This window comes from Cynocephalus volans, chromosome 11 (genome assembly GCF_027409185.1).
Source record: "Cynocephalus volans isolate mCynVol1 chromosome 11, mCynVol1.pri, whole genome shotgun sequence".
NCBI classification, from domain to species: Eukaryota; Metazoa; Chordata; class Mammalia; order Dermoptera; family Cynocephalidae; genus Cynocephalus; species Cynocephalus volans.
In genome coordinates, this window is record NC_084470.1 from 106,077,859 (window position 1) to 106,099,487 (window position 21,629).

Genomic DNA, 21,629 nt, shown 5'->3' on the forward strand with positions numbered 1-21,629 from the left:
TTCAGATACACAATTTGTGCGTTTTAAAAGGGTTCCCAGCATGGGGGTGGACAAAAATCTGTCCCACTGTGGCTCCACCCTGGTAGAAAATGGCATCTTCGGGTAATCATCAGCCCAGGGAAGACGTCTTTTGTCACTCACACAAATGCATCATGCTTCGCTAAGAGAATGGTGCTAGATGAAGAGACTTCCTCCCAGAAGAGACCCATGATGTATCTCACATTCACAGAAAAGAAGAATCCAGCAAACTTTTCGTGTTTTCACTGAGCAGAAATATCAGTGCTATGAAAAGTCATACTGGTTGTCAAATTTAAAAGGAATCTCAGGTAAGTACGATGACAGATCTCTAAGGAGAAATATATGAAAATAAACTGCATTATCTGGCACTGAACCAAATGGAAAGAAAGTTTTGCTATCAGAAACCCAAACTTTTAATCTAATGTTAGAATCACAGCAGGTATAGTTCAACACACCATACTAAAAATTTCTTTTAAGATTATCTCTGTTTTAGGAATCCAACATCATTTATGTCACATTTACATATGTGACTATGATCCCATTACACTCTAATAAAAATCACCACGTATATTATCTCACTATATACAAACTTAGAATATGGCATAAATGTTAAAATATTTGCTTCATTTTGAAAGTACTAAAATGTGTATGTGAGAAAGTTTTCCCATTTAAGTAATTAGTGAAGTAACTAACATAAGACAGCTTCAGTTTACCAAGGCAATCCCCACCCTAACTGCTTTCTTCTCTCCTCGTGCCGTTTATACTTTCACCCTCTGAAGAGACACCCGTATCTTTCACCGTGAGTCTCACCAAACACCAGCTCTTGCAGAGGGAGGCGGAGAGCAAGTGGAGCAACACAGGAGGCCGGCCGGCACACAACACGAACTCATAACTAGATTTTCAACTAAGAAGAATCCTGAACACTTCAACATATTTGATACACAGTTTTATTTTACTGAATTAAAAGATGAATTCCTCTCGTGTGGTACATGCACTTAAGTAGTAGATATTTTTTGAGCAACTACTTAATAAATTATAAGCATTATATTTTATATCACGTCTTTTCTTCTATATTGATGAATGTAATATTGTACTTTAATAGAAAATTTAGGATGACTGACTTTACAGAACATCATATATTAATAATAAACTTACAGTATAATTACTTATTTTTAAACTTATTAAATACCTTTTGTAGACTGGTAGGATTTAGCTGAGTTTTGTCTATTATTTTCACAGCAACCTAAAAAAGAGAATCATTAAACTATATTTGAGAATACATATTTTAATGAGTAAAAACTTATGAAGAAAACATCATTTGTTTCATTCCTAACTAGATATAATTTAGCTCTGTTTGAGTGTTCACATAATTGGATCGTAAAGTCTTAATAATTTGGCAGCCTTAGAATATACTCCATTGACCCAAGTCTTTTTAATCGATTTGATCCTGAGTCAATGAAATTAAGCCTCTGTTATTTCTTCCAAGCTTCCCCTTTCTAAAGTAAAAATCATCATGTATCTTAATCTTATACTCATGATCTTGACAAACAATTATGGGGGGAGTGGCTTATAACTTAACAGTAAATTAAATATTACATGAATAAAATCATTATGTGGGTAGGGAGATTAGATATCCAAGCTTACTTTTAGCAAATGGACAAAATGAATTTGAATATCCTCTAAGGGTCTGCCTAGCATAGACTGTGTCTGAACGGTTTCTGAGGTCAGAATGGAAAGAAAGGACTAAATTCAATGGGAATGATAATATTATACATAGAGCAAGGTGAAAATTTATTAAAAACATTTTATGGTTGAGTTTTTTTAATAATATCCAAACTAGATCCAGTAAACATTATGTTGTAATATAAAATGTTACATGTTTAACTATTTAAATAAAGTCTTTACCACCAGCATGCAGGCAAACATATACTTGTACAATGCAAGTATATGCAAATATATAAATGGTTGCTATATAAATCCACATAATCTAAAACATATCCAACTCTCTGATGACCTTTGAAAACCACCTGTATAGTAATACTTGTTCAATGTGGTCTCTAAATGGATAAAAATTAGTGGGTGACTTTCTATGTATTTACACCTAACTTATCTTAAGTAGTAATTAATAAGAACTTATCTTCTTAGCCTTGCTCCTGGGATTGAGTAGCAACAGTAAACAGAAACCATATAATGAAAAACAGAAGCCTGAGGAGAGCTCAGCTGCAGCATACCTGGTTTATAGGAGATGCTAATATTACGCAGGCATGATTCTTTTTTCTAAATGTTAAAATGTCAACTTTTTAAGCCACGCTATAGCTCTATCTACTAATGTTTCATTCACACATATCCCAGTGTTTACCAAATTACAACTGTCATTTATTCCCCCACATCAGCTATAGGAAAGCTTTTAACAAGACTCTGGAGAGGTCAAGGCAAATATTAAAAGGCATTGTGAAAACTTACCTCTCTACCAGTTAGAACATGTCTTGCCAATTTCACTTTGGCAAAATTTCCCTTCCCTATTGTTTTTTGTAATCGGTAATTTCCAATGTGAGGCTGATCATCTGTTGCTGACGTAATGGAGTTTCGACACCGGGGGATGTTCTGTCTGCTACTTGATTTGGTAGGCTGGATGTGTGGTTCAGTATATCCATCAACAGATGTATGCTGAGAAAAAGGTCATAAGATTTCATTATTAATTAAATTATATTAGAAAAGGACAATTTAAAAGACTACAAATAATTTTCATTAAAAATTCACCTTCAATGAAAATACATTGCATTACACAATTTTAAAGCTTTAGCATTCTATTTATAATTTCTTCTTGACTTTGGCTCCCTTTACCAGAGGGAGTATAACTATTTAAAATGAAATGTTCTACATAGCTTTAGATTAAAAAAAATATAAATGGATAGACAGCCAGAAGCCTCACAGACCATTATTCCTGGAAGGGTAATAACCCTTTAGGTTGAGATAACAGCATAGTCCAGGAGTGCTTCATTGAAAGGGAAGAATGTCTTTATTGCCAAGACAAGCAAAGAACACAGTTCTGTTTCTCCAAATTGGCCCAGCCACTTGTGATGTTCTCATTCCCACTTGCTAGTCATATAACTTGAGCAACTGACCTATCAGATGCCTGCTTCAAGTATACCTCTACTCAATTCCTGCCCAACCCCTTTACCCAGTTTACTATGCCCAAATGAGATCTATCTACAGCCCTGCCTAATATCCGCTGCATTCTTTCTTAGTGCTGCTATTGAGGCAAAGATGTCACTCTCATAGTTTCATGCTAGTCTACAATTGCAATGGACAGCTGATTCTGTTCACCTGTGGGCTACAACCTGGATTCCCAGGTCAAGCTGCTTAACCAATTAGGTTTCACTAGCTCTGATTATTCCTGCTCTTGTCTAGTTTTGTTGGCATTCTGACATACGTAAAATGTCTAGTATTTTTGTGAAAAAATAGAATCATACATGATAAACACATCTTTCTGTGGCTTCGTAAAAAATAGCTGAAGATACGTAGAACAAATTAGCAAAGGAAGGGATATCTTTTATTTGCAAAGTAACTAATTCAGACTTACGTTGTACTACCTATATGAGTAAAAGCTTATCTAAAAAATTTTTATCAGAAATTTCCTAAAGGCAACATTAAAGAGGAATACTCTTGCCAGTCTTGTGCAAAGTATGATTCAAGGTCATTTTTCTATTTATTATTACTTTCTGATTTTTTTATGATATATATTTTTTAAACTCAGCTCAGGATTAAGGGTTTTCTCTGAGTCTACGCACACCTGCAGCCTCTGGCCTTATTCTAAGTTAGATGCCCCTTTGGTGAATTCTCATAGCAACCTGTACTTCTGTATACCACAGCACCCACTCCATTATACTATCATTATACATTTACTTGTCTGTCTCTACCACCTTACCATAAGCAACTTTAGGGCAGGGATGTTTTAATCTTTACATCCTCAGATACTTAGGAAGGATTCAATAAACCAACAGTTCTCAAAGCGTTATCAGCATCATCTGGAAACTTGTTAGAAATGCAAATTCTCTGGTCCTGTTCCAAACCTACTGAATAAGAAACTCTAGGGGTAGGGTCCAACAAGGTTTCAACAAGTCCTCTAGGTAATTCTGATATATGCCAAGGTTTGAGAACTACCGCAATAAATGATGTAAGAAGGAGGTAAATACAAAGTTATTCAACTGATTCTTAGCTATTTTTCTATTGGGCATAAAGAAGAGATTTTAATCCTACTCAATTTCTAAGTGTTAACAGATTGCTCTGGTACTTCACACAAACAGTACTTCTCTACCTGAACTTACTCTGTAGGGAATGCTGACTTGTTCATCCTTCAAGATTTAATGTGAATATCTCCTCTTCGACAAAGCTTTCTATGTCTTTTCACAAAGCAGGGTTCTTCGGATGCTACCCTTATATCCAGTAAATGTTTCTACTACTGGAACTATCACACCATCTTCTAAGTATTTGCCCACAGTCTGTTTTTACCTTTATACCTAAAGCCCCATAATTTAATATAGTGTTAGGCACAAAGAAGGCACTCAATACATATTAACTAAATTGAAGGGATTTAGGGTCCTCATTCTCCTGGTACTCGTACAGAATGACTTCTAAGGAATGATTCCTTGCTTTCTAGATCTTTGATGTGTATAACAACAGTATGATTTAAAATGTATGAGTTGCAATCCAGCTCCTAAGGCTGGTCATAGGCTATATGCTGACACTAGGCTGCATTATTAGCCCCATATTTTCACACCTTTTGCCATGTAAATTTCCAGTGCCCTTCCACTGAGGATGGGGCATAGTTACCACTCTTTGGGTTCAGTCTGTGATTTTCTTGGGTAAAAAGAATGAGTTGGAAGTAATGGTATGCAAGTCCCAAGCTAGACTTCCACAGGCCTTGTTGTGTTTCAACTTGCTCTCTTAAATTTCTGCCATCACTATGAGACTTTGCCCAGGCTGATACTAGGAAGAGGATGAGAAATATATGGAACAGAGCCACCCCCCGCTGAAGCCAGATTAAATCAACTGACCTCAGATTAAATCTCTGACTTATAAGGAATAATAAATGGTCCTTGGTATAAGCCACTGAGTGTTGGGATGACTTGTTACACAGCAATGGCCGCTGATACACATAACCATCACTATTTTTAAATTCAAAGGTAAACATAAGGGAAAACACTATGAACAATTAGGAGATTATTATCAGACCTGTTTAGATTCTAGCAAAGTCTTGGGCAGGGGGTGCGGGGGTAAAGAGGGCTATAGAGTCAGCTTGATCTTAAGCTGTATGGGAACAGAATCCTTGACTACTTCGTATCCCCAGCACCAAGTATGGTGTAACAGAGGGATCAGCAAAAGATACTGGAGAACATACTACACAGGGGCCTATAAACTGTAGTTGGCCAACCCCTGGTATAACACATCACATTTTGAGATGCAGGATTAAATTGTTTCTCAAAGAAAGAATTTAATTAAAAGAAATCAGAATTGGCTGATTTCTTTTTTAAAAAATAAAAAGATCTAGCATTCAACATTAAACATGATCATTTTACGAGTCAACCAAATTATATAGAAGACATTTATATGAGTCTTAAGTAACAAATTAGAATACATAGCACATATTTTATACTATACAGGTTTGACTATAAGATGTCCACTGAAATTTTTTTTTTTTTTTTTTTTTAAGTTTATCTTTCCCTAGGATTATCAAGGCACTGCTCAGGAGCACAATCTTTCCTTGAAAAGAATCTTTGAAGAACAGTTTGGGATAGCTGATCTCACTCCCTCCTGATCAATAGCTTAATTCTCAAATAGAAAACCTGGCAAGAATATGAATTCTGCTCATACTAGATTAAACAGTAAATTTAGAACTACCTCAGACCTAAGACTGTTGATATAAGAAATGTTCGCTCAATTATAGCATGTCTATGAGTTTTAGTTTTCACCTTTAACTGAAAATACAAATTCAAATCCTGTCATTCTTCCTTCAAGTTGTCCACTCTTTCCAGTAGACCTTGAATTCCTTCATTCTTTCTGAAGGAGTGGCAACATGACCCTAAAGCTTGCCCTGAACGTGCAGCATAGCCAAGTAATCAGGTAAGAGTTTTATTAGTTTTTCAATGTTGCATCTCATGGATTACAAGAACCCAATTCCTGAATAACAATAGAATTTTCCCTGCCCTTAATAACAACTGCAATGAAGTTCTTCTACCCACTAGCTATACATTCTTGGGCAAATTATTAACCTTTATATACTGTTTCCTTATCTGTAAAATGGAGTTAATAATAAAGTCTACATCTTTACCTCAGAACTATCTCAGGTCATTCTGAGGATTAGATAATTTATAGAAAGGTGCTTAGAACAGTACATGGTAAACACTATATAAGTGTTTGTTAATTAAAACCACACAAATAAATAAAGAAACAAAAATAACCCACCTCCTAGGCCAGATAACCAATCCCATTTCCCTGAGTGTCTGTTGCCTGCAACCACTTCTGGTACCAATTTCTGTATCAGTCAGGTTTCTTGTCTGCAAGCAACAGAAACCAATTCAGGCTAACTCATGTAGAAAAGGAACTTTTTGAAGTCTAGAGGTAGCTGAAAAAATTCTAAAGGATAAAACTATTATTCTAGTGAAAGAAAGTAAGAATGTGCAAATAGCCAAAATAAAATAATTATACTTGGTAATAAGGGCTAAAAACGAAATAAAATAAGGTCATGTAACAGAGTAATGGGTGGTGGGGGGTGGAATGAGTGCTACCTTAGATAGAACAGATGGAATAGATGACATTGGAGCTGAACCTAAAAGATGACAAGGAGCTGGAAGAGCATTCAGGCAGTGAAAAGAATAAACAGGAAAATCCTGAGGTGAGAACATGCTTGGGAAGTTCAAAGAAGGAAAATACATAAGGAAACAGTAAATTAGATTGGATGTCTTTTTTAAAGGCCTACATCATGAAAATTCAATTGTCCAAAAGGAAAAACTACAGCTTTATACTATTGGCATTCAAATGGTTTCAGTTACAGATATAAATCCCTGCACACAGGACCATACCAAGCCAGATTTAAAAGGCAAAGGAAGGTGCAGCTTGGCTAACAAATAGGTAATGACTAAGAAAGTGAATGCATGAACAAACCTGTTAACAAACAAATGATAAAGAAATCTTACTAATGATAATAAGAAAATCTACTAACGAAAATCTACTAACTATCCATCACTAGCTAACAATCTAATTTATTCCTGGGTGGTTCCTCTTTTTCTGCCTGAAATAAGCCTTTTAAATCAAGAGAAAATCTGGCTGGGACTAGGAATTCTGTTTTCACAATTTTTTTCCTATATCAGAACAGCAATATCCTAGTTACCTGAAGGACAATGATAATTAAAAGTATCATTTATCTCATTATGTGCTAGGAGCTGCATTAAGTCCTTTACACACATCACTTTGTTTAATCTTCACAACAACACTATCCAGAGCACAAACATGGCTCAGAGAGATTCTGGACATCTGACTCTGACTCTTCCGGTGTTAATGCCAGGGTCTATATAAATATCAATTAGAGTGCACATGCGTGTACATTGGTGTGGGTTGACGGAGTTTACATCTCCATGTCCTTTTCCCTGGATTAGAAAAACGTCAAAAACAAAAATAAACATAAAACTACTGTACATAATTTCATGCTATTTCTAATGTTGATAAGTAGTATAATGATCACCCAGAAAGTTTCCAACTTTTAAGCATAATATTGGCCTGAGAAAGCCACACTAGCAACATATCAAAAGCAAAAACAAACTGGCACTTATTTTATTTAAACCACATTGGAAGAAGAGTTAGCCAAAGGACGGGAATTTTGTGGGAATAAAGATGGTGATCCTACTGAGGCAGGACAGAATAGGGACACGCTGCAGGGAGGCAGCTCCCACACACACAGACCCCATGGTCTTTACCGGGCAGTGATGGACTCACAACGCACGGGCGACAGCTTAACCGTCCAACAGCACGCGGCCCGCCGCGCCTGCGCAAGAGGAGGAACAAAACAGGCAGAGGATGGCCCTCAGGGGCTTTGGGGACGCGGGACAGAGAGAGAGGGTCAGGAGGGTGGTGTCTCCGGCGGAGATGCCCGCACACTCCTTGGCGCGGACCTTCGCGCGCTAACGAAGCCCTATCGCGTCCCGTTTCCCCGGTCCTCTCCTTCCCTTTAGCTGGTCCTGTGAAGTTTCCTTTTCGTGCATAGATCAAAAGCCTGGATCTGAGTCCTGTAACACGACTCTTAAAAACCGGGATGAATTACACTGCTAATGCAAGTAAAAGGACAACTTTACTGGGTGTCTTATTTTGGCTGAGACTCTTTAACTGAACTATTTCTGAATTTGTCGTTAAAGTCAGAAAGTGTGGGGACTAAAAAGGGCAGGACGACTGACTAGAGTTTATAAAATCACTAAAAACTGGCACCTCAGAAGTCAGTCATGATCTAAGCTTCAACAATTTTGCTCGCTGTATTCATAGTTAAATATACCTCAAAATCAGGCTCCAATTTTAATTGCTGAACTCAGATCCTCCCACAAGGACATATCATACTTAGTTTTTTTCTAAGCAAGGAATATTTTTTTTCACATGCTGTATTATTTTCACTACCCATCAATTGTTGTCAAACCAGGTATTAGAAGAAATAAGCACTCTATCTTGTCATTTACAGAATTAGAAACAGCTGAGTAGGAACAGCTTTCCCATAGGTACTCACAATAAAGTTAAAGTCTTAACAGCAAATTATCAAAATAACTCCAAAGCTTCATCATATTTGTTGAACTCCACTTTCCACCTCACTATTCAGTGATTCACTTATTCAACCAACAAAAATTTAGTGTGAACTACTATGTGCAAGGCACTATCCTATATACTAGAGGAATGAGAGAAAAGTAAATAGAAAAAGTCCCTGTCCTCATTAAGTTTATATTTTAGCAGAGGGAGGTAGGAGAGGAAAGAAGGAAGATAAAATGCCAACTAATGGTTCATGGTATGAAAAGAGAAATCTGGCAGGGTAAGGGACTGGAAAGTGAGGTTTGTCACAGATGAGGTGACATTTGAAAAAAGACCTGAATGAAATGAAGAGCTAGAACTAGTAGTCGAGAGATCAGGGAAGAGGGCGGGGCTGGAGAGAATACAAATTTGTAAATAATTCCTTGCTACAAGAAGCATTTCATACTTACTTTTCCCTTTCAAACATCAGTTGTCAAAATAAAATTACATTTATTTATGGTCTCTTCCCAGATGTACATACACACACACACACAACACCTACTGATCTTGTTCCCTCTAACATTGTTCCAAGTTGAGGAGACCCATTATCTAACCAAGAAAGACCAAACATATCCCAGAGGATAAGGAAGCCTGTTAATTCTCAAAATGGATTTGAATTTTCTCCTTTGTGAATGCCTTCTTGCTATACCTAAAAAGGTGATACTCCCCAAAAGAGATACTAAAAACTGAAGATAAACTCTCCAAATTATCCAACAATGAACAGATATGGCTCATCATTCTCCTCTATGGTTAGTGACATCCATGATACCATTTACACCAGACCATATCAAGTTATTAAAAAGTATTCTAATATCAAAAGTGAATTGTTAGGTCTTATGATAGCCACTAAACCTGCTTGGTGACTAAATATTCAATTGTTCCTAAGAAGTTAGGTCATGTATTAGACCTGAAGGTAGGGACTCTAGATGAAGCCAGAGCCTTTGGAGTTATTCTGATGATCTGTTGTTAACTCAAGCCTTTAAAGATACATGACTGCTTAAAGAAAAACATATTGTGGAGCTTATAAGCAGACATATGCATATGTGAAAACAAAAGCACAGAGGTCAGGGGAATTACAAGATTCTTACATGATCTGAACTGGTACAACATTAACTCTATGTAGACTCTAATAAGATATGATGCATTCTGTAATCTCTAGAGTGATCACTGAAAAAGTGCATCCCCAAAATACAGAGGTATAGGTGAGATACTAAGAGAGGAATTGAAATAGAATACTAAAAAAATGTTTAACTCAAAAGTAGGAAAGAAAGGAAGAAGAGAGAAACAGTATCAATAATAACAGCAGTAAAAAAATGACGGGACAAAAAGAAAAACAAAAGAGCAAAATTATAGACTTACAACCAAACATATCAATAATTATTTTTAATGTAAATAGACTAAAAGTTCAATTCAGTGGGTACAGACTTTATGAATATGACCCTCAAAACACAGGCAACCAAAGGAAAAATAAACAAATGGGATTATATCAAACTAAAAAGCTTCTGCACAGCAAAAGAAACAACAGAGCAAAAAGACAACAGAGTAGGAGAAAATATTTACAAAATATACATCTGACAAAGGATTAATAACCAGAATATACAAGGAATTCAAATAATTTAAGTAAAAAAATAAGTAACCCAATTAAAAAATGGACAAAGGAGCTGAATAGGCATTTCTCAAAGGTAGATACACAAATAGCCAACCAACAGACACATGAAAAAAATGCTCAACATCACTCAGCATTTGGGAAATGCAAATCAAAACCATTTTGAGATACCATCTCACTCCAGTTAGGATGGCTGATATCCAAAAGACTGAGAATGACAAATGCTGGCAAGGATGCCAAGAAAAGGGAACCCTCCTACACTGTTGGTGGGACTGTAAAACGTTGCAGCCTTTATGGACAATGGTATGGAGGTTCCTCAAACAATTAAAATAGATCTACCATATGACCCTATTCCACTGCTGGGAATATACCCAGAGGAATGGAAATCATCATGTCGAAGGGATACCTGTACTCCCATGTTTATTGCAGCACTATTCGCAATAGCCAAGAGTTAGAACCAGCCTAAGTGCCCATCATCAGATGAGTGGATAAGGAAAATGTAGCATATTGAAAATGTAGCATATCTACACAATGGAATATTACTCTGCTATAAAAAAAAAAATCCACGAAATACTACCATTTGCAGCAATATGGATGGACTTAGAGAAAATTATATTAAGTGAAATAAGCCAGGCACAGAAAGAGAAACACCACATGTTCTCACTTATTTGTGGGAACATGCACTTTAATAAAAATAAGTAAATATACAAACAAACAGGGGTGGGGGCAGGGAAGAAGACAGAACAATCACAACAATTCCTTGAACTTGGTAAGACAATTGAACAGATATGATGTTGATGGGGGGGCAAGAGGGAGGGAGGAAAAGGAGGAATTGGTAAAGGGACATAAAAATCAACTATACTGTATATTTATAAGATAATTTTAAAGAAATTCAATTCAAGGGCCGGCCCCGTGGCGCACTCGGGAGAGTGCAGCACTTGGGAGCACAGCGGCGCTCCCGCCGCGGGTTCGGATCCTATATAGGAATGGCTGGTGCGCTCACTGGCTGAGCGCGGTGCGGGCAATGCCAAGCCAAGGGTTGCGATCCGCTTACCGGTCACAAAAAAGACAAAAAAAAAAAAAAAAAAAAGAAATTCAATTCAAAGAAAGAGACTGTCAAATAATTTTTTAAATAAAAAGACCCAACTATATGCTGTCTCCAAGAGATGCATTTTCAGTATGAAGAAACAGGTTGAAAGTAAAATGATGGGAATTGATATACTATGTAAACTGTAAGCATTTAGAGAGCTGGAGAAACTATAATAATATCAGACAAAAGTAAAATAAAGGTAAAAAGAGATTTCATAATGATACAAGGGTCAATTCATTGGGAAAACATAACAATCCAAAATATGTATGTGCCTAATAACTGAGCTTCAGTAAGCAATATCTGACAAAACAAAAGAACAAAATCTGACAGAACAGACAAATCCACAACCACATTCATAGATTTTAACATCACTCTCTCAATAGTTGAAAAAACAACTACACATGAAAAAACAATAAGGATACAGAAAATCTGAACAACACTATCAAATTAAGGAAAGTTACAGATTTCTTGAAGCACACAGTTCTTAAGACTCCAAGTTAAGAACCCTTCTCTGTATTCCTTAAGCTCTGCACACAGATACTAGCTTAGTTCTCTTTAGAATGACAACCTTTGCTTCTTATAAACGGACAACCTAAAGAATGGCTACATCTTGTACAGAAAGAAGCATGGCTGAAGATATCATTAATAATAATTAATACCTATTTCATAACGATCCAAGTAATAAATCTGCCTGAGTTTAGTTGTCGGAAATATTTCTCTCATGTGGTATGTTTCCTTTATTATTATGATATTGTACAATAATGCCTCCCTCTTTTACCCATTTTGGTGTTTCAGGGTGGATTTTCATTTTAAATAGTACAATGGTGGGTGATGTCAGCAAAAACAGTAGCTTTAAGAGTCAAAAACTTTTAACAGCTAGAAAAGAATGCTTATCGAGAATGGAGACCTACGATTCTCCTCTTATGTGTTCCTACAGCACTTTCACATAATACTTAAAATCTTACAACGCAACCACTTTTTCTTTTTCTTTTTTTTTTTTTTTGACTATCTCCTAGGAAACTGTGGGCTTTTAAGTCGTCAAGTGATGCCTCATTTACATTTCTTTGTCATCCAATACAGTGACTATTACATGAATGGACCCACTAAATATGCTATCTTTTATTTAAAAGTACCCACCTAAATCCTTTTGGAAACTGACCAATAATCATTTTATTTAGTTCCCTAAAATCGACAGACTAAAAATCTTCAACAAAATGTAACTTAATTACAAATAGAAAAATTTTATTTTATTTTTTAGAGTTTATTTCAATTAAAGGCCACTAGATTTGATAAGACAGTACTATATCTATTTCCAGAAGTATAAAACACAAAAAATGAAGTCTAACAGTGGAAAAAGGAAAAAGCTATTCAAATAAATTGCCACTAAAACCTTCCAACAGCTACCATGCTATCTATGCACTGCATAAATCCAAAGAAAAAAGCTGCACAGTATCGTCATCCTGCCTGTCCTTAATGAATGAGTGCATAATTTTCCAAACTTCCATATCACAAGAGGTCTTGTTCCCTATCTGTTTTTAGGAATCAGAAATACGTTTGACTTTGAAATGTAAATAGTATGATACTAATGAAGAAAAGTGGACAATATAGTTTATTAATAGAGAACCAAGGAATCTAAAAAAAATTTTAGCCAACATCACTCAAAAACATGTTACAGAATTATCATTACAATTAGTGATTGTACATGTATATTAGTGATTGTATATGATCAGAAGGCAAAGTTAAGTCTATACAAGAAAAATATTATAATTTATCACTTCAATCTGAAAAACATGGAATAGCACTGAGTGATAATCCACAAAAACAGAAACAAAAATATCACATTGAACACCTTCATTCAACATAGGAGCAGTACACTAGATGTCCTTGCAATGCTTTTAAGAAGAAACAGAATATACAGGAGAAAAAGATTTAGTTGTATTACCTTTCTGCAGCTGACATGAATATAAACCTACAAAATGCAAGTAAATCAATAAAATCTTTTGGAAGCACTACTTATTTGAGCTCAACAAAGTTGCAAGAGACAGGAAACATCCTTAAGAATCAATTACATTCTAAGAGAATCAGTGGGTTAACTCTTCACGCATTCTTTCATATTCAGTTTAGACATCCCCTCCCAAGAAAAGTCATACATCATATCAGAGCTTCTGTTCCTCCTTCAACTAAGCTAGATTCAATGTTCATTTTTGGTCTTTCTATTGTTATTTCCAGCAATGCACTGCCCCAATGTTTCAATTAATTTTTATTAAATCGATCTATGTACATGGCAAAAATGTCAAGTAACTCTAATAGGCTATCTGCAAAACATATCAGCCCCTGCACCACCCTTCCAGACTTCACGTCTGCTCCCCAGAGCCTTCTCCTCTGGCTTTTCCTTCTAATATTTGGTTAGATGTTTCTAAACAAAATGCTTTCATTGCTAACTCATCAGTCTTAGACATTCTCTCAATTTTCTACTATGGCTGATTAGGATTAAGATCTTTTAGCAAGCCCCATTCCCCTCCTCTCATGCTCCTAATGTAATATAATCAAATTTCCACTTAAAAAGTATTCTGTGTTTACACTATTATGACTTGTAAATAAAAATTCACAGAAGCCAAGTAGTAACATTATGATGCCTATTAAACTTGCTTTTTGCCAGCTTCATTGTGGTATAATTAACATACAATGAAAATCACCAAATTTAAATAAACAATTAAATGAACTGGGACAAACATATACAGTAACGAAACACCACAATTAAGATGTAAAACATTTTCATTATCCCAAAAAGTTCCTTGTGCTCCTTTGCTGTCAATTTCCTCCTCTGCACAGGTCTGTTTTTTGTCAAGATACTTCTGCCGTTTCTAGAATGTTATACATAAAACATACCATACGTAGTCTTTTGTATCTGGCTTCTTTTACTTAGCATAATGATTTTGAGATTCATTCATGCTGCTGCACGTATCATCAGGTCATTCCTTTTTATTCCATTGTATGGAAATATCACAATTTGTTTATCTATTCTACCAGTTGGATGCTTTCTAGTTTTTTTTTTTTTTTTACCATTATTGAATAAAGCTTTCATGAACATTTCTTTCTATGGACACACATTTTCACTTGTCTTGAATAACTGTCAAGGTATGGAACTGCTGTATCATATAATAAATATATTCTTGTCAATTTTTTAATTTTCTCCTGAAGGTAATAATTGCATCATCTTTCTTCAGTTTGCTAGTTTTCTCTGTACCTATGGCAAAAATTTCATTTTGAGACATCCCTTTCCCTTATCCCCATACTGGATCCATGTTTTCTAAGTTATATGTGGCTATATGACTAAGTTCTGACTAGTGGAATCTAAACACAAGTATGTGAGTTTCCAAAACCCTTACTTAAAAGTCAGCTAACACAGATCTCCCCTACTGTTCATCTCATTGTTTTTTGTTACTTATTTTTGGGAGATTTCTTTTCTGAGGGTTATTCCCAAAGCCTAGAATAGTGTCTGACAAAAGAGGTATTCAATAAATATTTGCTTTTGTGAGGAAGAAAGAGATTAACTTTAGACTTAAAGTTTGAAATGCACACTAAAATTGAAGGGTCACCAATGATAGTACAGAAATTGAATATATAAATTCCAAATTAATAGAAGGGAAAAAAAAGCAAATAAAGAAAATCAACCAAAACAACAAAAGGCAAAAAGAATTTCAGAGCAGGTTAAGAATAAAAAAGGCACAGTAGATAAATAGCAGAAACAAATCCAAATATATCCATAATCACAATAAATGTAAAAGATTATACACCATTTAAAAGACAGATATTTCCAAAATAAATTTTTAAAAATACAGCCAAATGCTATTTAAAATGATATCTACACGGGAAGACTGATAATAAATGTTAGGAAAAACCTTAAAGAAAAATGGACAAAAGATATAAACAGAGAGTTCACAGAAAAAAAAGGAAATACAAATGAATCTTGAACATAGAAAAAGTTGCACAAACTAAGATAACTATAGTGAGAAACCATTCTGACGTACAAGATTAGCAAGGCTTAAAAAGTTTGAAAGAATATTATGGTGGTAATGCTGTTTGTCAAGAGTGTAAAGAACACAAGCAACACAATAGAAAAATAAATATTAGATATTAATAGGCATTTTCCTGATGAATATAAATGAGCGATAAACATTTTAAAACATGTTAAACCTCACTAGTAATCAGCGAATATAAATTTAATTCAATAATATGTTTTGCCCTATCAGACCAACCAAAAAATTTTAAGTTTGACAATATTAAACATTTTAGTGCAAATTTTAGTAATATCATATTTGATATACTACTAGTGAGAATGTTAATGCATAACCATTTTGTGAAAAAAACTGAAAATGTACATCCCCAAGACTCATGAATTTCACTTCTGGAGTTACTTATTCACACATATATGTAACACATACAGGGACATTCACTGCTATACTATGTAAGAGTTAACATTTGGAAACGACCTCAAAGTCCACCAGTACAAGATTGGATAAATAATAGTTCCTTCCCTTGCAAGTTCGGCCCTTGGCTGACCTAAGGAAATGACTGGTAAATATTTCCCTACTCTACTATAAAACTTTTCCTAAATGACAAGAGTGGTTCACTGTGCCTAGACTGTGTAAACAATATGTTTTATGCTGAATATCTGCCTTTCTTCTGGGAGTCTGGAATTCTGGTGTGTGCTAGGTAGAGGGTGCCTATGTGACAAGCCTCCAGTAAAAACCAGGGGTACTCAGTCTCTAGTGAGCCTCCCAGGTAGACAACGCTTCCCACTTGCTGTGTGCTGCTGGGGGAACTAATTGCATCCTGTGAGACTCCACTGGGAGAGGACTCTGGAAGCCTGCTCCTGGTTTCCTCGGGACTTTACCCCATATAGCACTTCCCTTTGCTGATTTTCCCTTTCACTATAATAAAACTTATCTGAGAGTACTTCATGCTGTGTCCTGTGAGGCCATCTACTTAATTACCGAAACTGCAGGTAATCTTGGGGACCCCCAACACAGAACGCAACGGAGTACTATAAACTATTACCCTTAACAAGGATAAGTTTTGTTCTCCATAACTTTTGTTTCAGTTATATAATCAGATCTGTATACTGGGTCATGAAGTAAAGGACACAGTTATACTACAATGATATTCTGTTCATAAATCTAAACAGATAGCACTGTTTAAAGTATAATCCATCCCTTTTGTCCAGTGTAATGCTTATTATCTTGAATTCTATTTTGATATTAATACTGCTATTCCTAATTTTGATTTGCCTGATATGTCTTTTCCTAATATTTATTTCCAATGTTTATGTTACATTCACTTTTGTTTCAGGTCTGTGTCATGGTAAAGACCATATACCTGGATTTCACTGAGGGTGACAAGTGATAAAGCAGGTAATCTGAGTCGCTTAAACTCTTTAACCTGTTACATTCACTGCAGTTCTGACACATTTGGACTTATTGCTGCATTTTGTTTTGTGTTTCACTTTAAGTGTTTTTCTTTTTTTCTTTATTTATCCTATATTCATTGAATTTTCTTTGTTCCTTTTGTTCTTCTCTAGTGATTGGAAGCTCCGCCTCTTGTTTCTGTGCTACTGGTAATTATTTTAAAGTTTGTAAGGGTAAAGTCAAGGTGCAGTGAGCTGGGGAAGGTGGGAAATGAGGAAATGGGACAGCGAGGGCAGATAACACCCCAAGCAGTCTGGCTTTGACAGAGGGGGCAAACAGCATAGTAACTGAGAAAGAAAAAGGGGTGTAGTTGAGGGAGGTTATTGTTCACTTGCTTGTTTGAAGATGGGACAGACCTGAGTGTGTTTACATGCCAAGGGAAGGACCAAAAAGAGAAAGAGTAATTGAAGAAACAAGGGAGAGAAAAGCTAGATAAAAGTTCCTGGGAAGGTGGAAAGTAAGAGAGTTCAGAGCACAGATGCAGAGACTGGCCTTAAGGAAGAAAGACATCTATTCTCCCGTAACAAGTAGAAAGGAAGAGAAATCAGGTCTAGATGTAGAAAGGTGCACATACTTGATAGTGGGAAGTTGAGGGAGTTCTAGTCTGACGGTTCCTACTTTCCTCTGTGTGGCTGGAGGGAAGGGCACCTGCTAAGAGTGAGAACAGGCCACAGAGGTTTGCAGAGAGTGGAAAAGATTTGAAATAATCTCTACAGAGACTGGAAAAATGAGTTAATCAAAGAAGCCTAGTAGGGCAGCGGAGCAGTGCTGACAGCCTAGTTGAGATTGGTGACCACGAATTTATTGTGGCTCTTACCTGTCCAGTCGTTATTTCCTTCACCAGGACTCAAACGCCCAGAGACAGGTTACTGAGAAAGCAGATACATGAGTTTGTCCTGGACTAGAGTTTGTCAAATGGGTACCAACAAAGAGAGTAGCAAGTTAGGTTACTGGGGAGTTACTGAAATGATGGATAATAAAATCTAAGTGGGATAGGGAAGGAAATAAAGGCAAAAAGAGAGCTGATGAGCCAATATACTGAAGTACCCAATGAGACAAAAAATAATTATAGCAAGACTAGCTGAGAAAGCTGCTAGTTGAGTCAGAGACATAGATGACTAGATTTAGTAATAATGGAAGTACCGCAGGTTGGGATGCTACAAGTAGAATGTTTTGTAAAAATCACCAAGAACTCATCGGGATTTTTGTAGTTTTTTTTTTAAACATATACCTGTTCTATTTTACAAATGTTTTAAAGAATTGCATGAACTTCCCAGCGACATTATTAGAATTTACTGTTAATTACGCATAATTTTCACTGGTTACATTATTCACCATAGTTTCTACATCCCTGCATTTCCCTTTCTTACATCCACTTTTTCTAGTTTGCAAAATTTTTTCAGATAGGCGTGTAAGTGATGTACTTTCTGAATCTTTGCAGTACTAATTCTTTTTTATTTTAACTTCACATATAAGCAATAATTCAGCTGGACATACAATAGGAACAAAAGGCACATTTTCCTAATTATATCTGGACTTATTCTGAAAGGTTGAATTTTTTAGAAACATGGCCTACTGATAACCAGAAAATCACCACAATTAAATTGTGATCCATGAATGACAAAACAATAAAAGACAGAAGAAATTCTACAGAATTTCCATGTTATATTAACTACTCAATGTAATGAAACAAGTGATTTTTTAAAAACTAAGAAAATGGGCAAATGAAAGAGAGAATCAGCATTTATTAAATATCCACTATGTGCCATATATTGTGTTAGGTTGAATAACTTATGCAAATTCAATCCAATCATTAGTCACATTATTGGGAACCAAACTCAGATGTTTATTGCTATAAACACAGCTGGAGACATGTTTTTAAAAATTAAAATTTGAAGTAGAGCTTTGGGGGCAAATGGTAGAATAACTCCTTATTTAGGACTCACCAAAATTAATAAAGTTGGAAAAAAACAAACTACAGTATAATAAGAATGCAACTACAACCCCATTCCTCAAACTTCAAATTAAATAGAAAGTAGTAAGTGAACCATTTTAGAGGGCCACTACTGGTAACCCCTAACTAGAGGGCATGACAACCAGGTGCACAGACAGACCACAGGAGAAACAGCAAGCAGGCAGGATACCTGAAGAACCACATGAAGAACCATGTGGCATGATCATATTACCTTTCTCCAACTCAACTTCCTAGCTAAAAGGATGGCAAATCCACTAATTCTGGGGAGGAACGAAGGCCAAAATCCAAGGAGCATTCTGCAATGGACTAGATGTGACTCCAAGACCCTTAACATTTAGTGAAACTGTTCTAAGAAAATACACCTTAACTGGGGTTATCTGAGACCTTCTACCCAGTGTCTATCCTTATCACACACCTCTTCCCTCCAGAGGCTGAAGAGCTGAAAAGAGACTATAATCCTATTAACACTCATACCCAGCTGTCAGCTCAAGTTCTACTTCTATCTCTTGGGGAGGTGAATTAAGGAGAATCCACCTACATTATTCTTGAGCAAACAGCAAGTCTAGATAAAACTCTCCATTCAAAGGATGAACTACATGGAAAAGATTCCAACATGGTACCTACGCATCAACACTGCGGGGTGGAGGGGAGAGGAATAGATGAAAAACATCACTATGGAAGATTTTCTTCATGACATGAGAAAGAAAAAAATCACTTCAGAAAAACCTTCTCTACAACACATATACACATTTTGTTTATATCTGCAAAAAGAAACACTAGAAAGATAAACTGAAAACTAATGAAAAGGATTACCTCTGGGGAGGGAGGGAACAGGATTGAGAAACAGAGGGAAGTAAGACTTCTCTAAATATACCTTGTTATATAGCTTCAGTTTGGAAATCCTGTAAAAGTTTTAAACATTCAAAAAATCAAATAAAAACTAACGAAAAAGGTAATCTTGAAATATTTAAAACAAAATGAAACAAACTATATGTCAAATTGGTGATATAACCAAAAAGGAAAAAAAATTATTTTAAGTGACCCTAGAACCATATTTTGACTGTATATCCTTAGTGGAATATATTTTTAGGTAAAGAACTCTTAAATATCATTCAGTATTCTTATTAATAGCGATATTATTATTTCGAAATTATATTTTATACATGTGTATATATATATATATATATATATACACTCATACATGTAAGACAAACAATTATATGATAATGTTATAAAATTTTTCAGTATAAAATCAAAATAAAAATCCTGAAATATTAAATTTCAAGTAGAAATATCAGGATGAACTTCTGCTTTTTTATTTTATCAAAATGCCTATTTCCTGACTCCGTCCACAAAAAAGGCCTGGAAACACAGACAACCCAGTAACAACGGCACCTCTTTAGAGAAATGGCCAATTCCAGGTTTGGGGGCAGGAGATTTACAAGATAAACTTTTGACATCTTATGCCAGAAGCAAGAAAACTAGCAATTATTAATAAAGTTATTTCAAAAGGACACAGGGACCAGTCTAAAGGGGCTCCCAATGTCACTCTGCCAGCTATTAAATAGCAGAGCTAGGATTGAAACGTATGAAGTATGGCTGTAAGATTTGTGCTCTTAACCACTATTCTAGACTAATTCTCAAACATGAAAAATTAAATTAAAAGGGAGAAAGGAGACGGAAACCAGAAACGAGAACAGAGGGAAAATATCTTGACTTACAAGCATCTTTTGAAACACACTGACCCTTACTTTCTTCTTTAAACGCTCTTTACCTGGCTTTCACACTTCCTCCTGCCTCATCGTAGCTTCTCAGACCTGCCGTTTGCTACTTTTCTCCCCCACTTCCTAACACTGAAGGATCCAGGAATCCAGACCTTGTATTCCTGTCTTCTCTGCCCACATAGTACTAACTCCCTTGGTGATCCCATCCAATTTCACAGCTTTAAATAACACACATATGCAGATAACTCTAAAAATTCTATCTCCAACAATCTCTCTTGAACTCCGGACTGTAATATCCAGATGCCATCTTGACATTGCCCTTGGATGTCTGTTGACATCTCAACCTCAACATGTCCCAACCTCAGCAAGTCCCAACTCCCAATCCCCACGAAAGCTGCTCCACCACAGCCTTCTCCACTTCAACCAATGGCAGAGCCATCCTTCCAGGGGTTCAGACCAAAAACTCTTGAGGTCATCTGTAACTCATACCCTTCCAACCCTCCTTCCCTTTCTCTCCTCCCACATTCAGTCTGTCAGGAAATCCTAGAGGTTTTACCTTAAACTTATATCCAGAACCCAGCCACCCATCCCTACTGCTAACCCCCTAGTCTGAACTACCTGGGGTATTCATTGCATCAGTCTCTTAACAGGATGCCCTGTTTCTAACCCTGCCCCATTTTTTCCCTCTCTCCAGCCTATTCTTAACGTAGCAGACTGTATCTCTTTTAAAACACATGTCATATCACGACACTTTTCTGTTAAAAATCCTGCAACAGGTGCCCATTTTACTCTGAATAATATCAGTCCTTGTAATGGCCAATAAGGTAGGCCCAACAAAATCGGGTCCCCTATTTTCTCTCTGACCTCATTTGCTACTACACCCCTTCTCACTCACCTTGCTCTAGCCAAACCAGTCTCGCTGCCA

The 21,629-nt window shown here is 36.0% G+C and overlaps 1 protein-coding gene across 8 annotated transcripts in view; it reads right to left on the reverse strand.

Annotated features, from left to right (window-relative positions):
* The window catches only part of MARK1 (microtubule affinity regulating kinase 1), a 124,963-nt gene that overhangs the window by 63,349 nt on the left and 39,985 nt on the right, over window positions 1–21,629 (reverse strand). For 6 of the 8 annotated variants that reach the window (XR_010024864.1, XR_010024863.1, XM_063113731.1 and 3 more), the window contains exons 2-3: window positions 2,482–2,685; window positions 1,208–1,261 (exon numbers count right to left, since the gene is read on the reverse strand). Coding sequence is in view for 5 of the 8 variants with exons in the window: in XM_063113731.1 (XP_062969801.1) it covers window positions 1,208–1,261; window positions 2,482–2,685 (258 nt within the window). In the remaining 3 variants the exon portion in view is untranslated. Of the gene's footprint in view, window positions 1–279; window positions 347–1,207; window positions 1,262–2,481; window positions 2,686–21,629 lie in introns of those variants that run through there. The other 2 variants (XM_063113736.1, XM_063113733.1) reach the window with 2 other exon arrangements.